General features: G+C 32.1%; 1 protein-coding gene across 1 annotated transcript in view; it reads right to left on the reverse strand.

The window, feature by feature from the left end:
• LOC113827442 (putative neural-cadherin 2) overlaps positions 1-2,500 on the reverse strand; it is a 143,643-nt gene that overhangs the window by 103,864 nt on the left and 37,279 nt on the right. Inside the window, exon 4 of the mRNA XM_070127119.1 lies at positions 1-43. This exon is cut by the window's left edge and continues 104 nt beyond it. Within this exon, the coding sequence (XP_069983220.1) occupies positions 1-43 (43 nt within the window). The remainder of the gene's footprint in view (positions 44-2,500) is intronic.

The following is a 2,500-nucleotide window of genomic DNA, read 5'->3' on the forward strand; positions in this document are numbered from 1 at the left end:
GCAGCCCGAAGTGCTCCCACCCCCACCCGCTGCCCTCCACCACCTGGGGCGACGGGAGGAGAAATGCCACCACGTTATTTCAATTTTCTTTTCTCTCCCCTACATTTGGGAAGAGAAGGGAAAAAAGCTAATCTTAGTTAACCTGCTCCCACCACACGCCCTGCCACAGCCAGCGGCCCTCCATCACCCCGAAAGAGGGAGAGGCTCCGAAGGCTTATGCTATTTCAGCAGTCATTGCTTTGTCATTCTTGCGGGCGGGACGGAATGAGACACGTTTCGGAATTTTAAAAGTCCTATTTCGCTGGGGAGAAAATAGATCATTTCCCTCGTTTCCCTTCCCCCTGCGCAGCCCCTTATTAGCTGATGGAGGGTCACGGTTACATGAATTGGCAATATTGCCAGAAGTACATAGCGCGGAATGTAGGGTTTACGTGTCAGGGTTTTGCAAGTAAATAATAATGATAGTAATTATTATTATTATCATCATTATCATTAATATCATTATAATAGAAATAATAATAATAATTATTATTATTATTGTTATTATTGATAATACCATTAATATTATCATCAGCGTAGTTATCTTCATTATCAATATCATTGTTACCATCTTTTATCATTGTTATTAGTATTATTTTATTATTACTATTATTATTATTATTATTATCATTACATTATCATTATCATTATTATCACTATCATTATCATTATTTTTATCATCATCATCATCATTGTTATCAATATTATTTTTATTATCATCATTATTACTACTACTACTACTACTACTATCATTATCATCATTGATTTTATAATTATTGTTATTATTATTGTCATTATGATTATTAACACTGCAATTTCTATAATTTTATTATTATTGATTTTATTATTATCATTATTACTATTATTCTCACTTTTATTATTATTATTATCATCATTATCATTATCATGATCACTAATGTGATTATCATTATAATTATCATTACCATTTTTGTTGATATATATATATACATATATATATATATATATATATATATATATATATATATATATATATATATATATATATATATATATATATATATTTATGTATGTATATATATATATATATATATATATATATATATATATAAAATCTAATTACTGCAATCTTAATTGCTCACAATGGTTGTTACTAATGCCCAGCAAGTGATCGCGTCGTCCCCCCCAAACCACCACCAGCAGCGTCTTGAGCGCCGACCCGTGTTCTTGGGAGGATTGCCTCGGCCACTTTCCGCCGCCCGAGGCCTTGGCGAGACCTCTCTGCCGGTTGCTGTTTTTTGTCGTTTTCTTTGCTCGGTACTTTGTCTTTGTTAGGACCAGGGCGATGCATTGCGCTTTATTAATGTATTTTGGGGACAGGATTTCTTCTTTTTATTTTGTCTATTCTTTTGTGTTTTTGTGTTGTTTAATTTAGTGACAGAAGAAATAATAATAAATTATATGGAATGAGTTAACGTATCTGTTGACACTAATTAGTACTTCATAGTAATTCATGATGAAATGAGTGACTAATAATGAAAGATAACTTTAATATATAAGTGTATTCCAAGAGAGGTTTACAAAAAGATTCAATAAAAAATACATAATAATGAACTTTGAAGAAAATACATTAATGCAGGACATAATATATTAATGAAAGATTTTCATAACTGATAATTATAATAAGTTGAAAACATTGATGAGCATTGTACTGAGAAATAAAGAATGAATGAATATATAAATAAATAAATAAATAAATGAATATATATATATATATATATATATATATATATATATATATATATATATATATATATATATATATATATATATATATATACATATACATATATGTGTGTGTGTGTGTGCACTATATATATGCATATACATATATATATATATATATATATATATATATATATATAGAGATATAGAGATAGATAGAGATAGAGAGATAGAGAGAGATATATATATAGAGAGAGAGAGAGAGAGAGAGAGAGAGAGAGAGAGAGAGAGAGAGAGAGAGAGAGAGAGAGAGAGAGAGAGAGAGAGAGAGAGAGAGAGAGAGAGAGAGAGAGAGAGAGAGACAGACAGACAGACAGACAGACAGACAGACAGACAGGAAGACAGAAATGCGAGACAAAGATCTTTATTGTGATAAAGACAAATGTTTCATTCAATATTCAGAATGAAAATACGTGCACGCTGCAAGGCTATGCATTTCATTGAATATGAATATCGTCGGTGAAGTTTTCTAAAGCTTTTATGATTTGAAATATATCCCTAAGTCTGGGATGATTTTTCAATTTCTTTAGTAAAATATGTAGCCATTGCGATATGCAATTTCACTCCCATTTTACGCGAGGTACTTTCCTTGCCAGGCTTCACATTGAACGGCACCGGCCTTCCTTCACGAGATACCCTTCCTGACACCAACCATGTTTGGTCCAGCGGTGAACGGGGGGGGGGGGGGGGGCTTGGT

This window comes from Penaeus vannamei, chromosome 11, assembly GCF_042767895.1.
Source record: "Penaeus vannamei isolate JL-2024 chromosome 11, ASM4276789v1, whole genome shotgun sequence".
Lineage (NCBI taxonomy): Eukaryota > Metazoa > Arthropoda > Malacostraca > Decapoda > Penaeidae > Penaeus > Penaeus vannamei.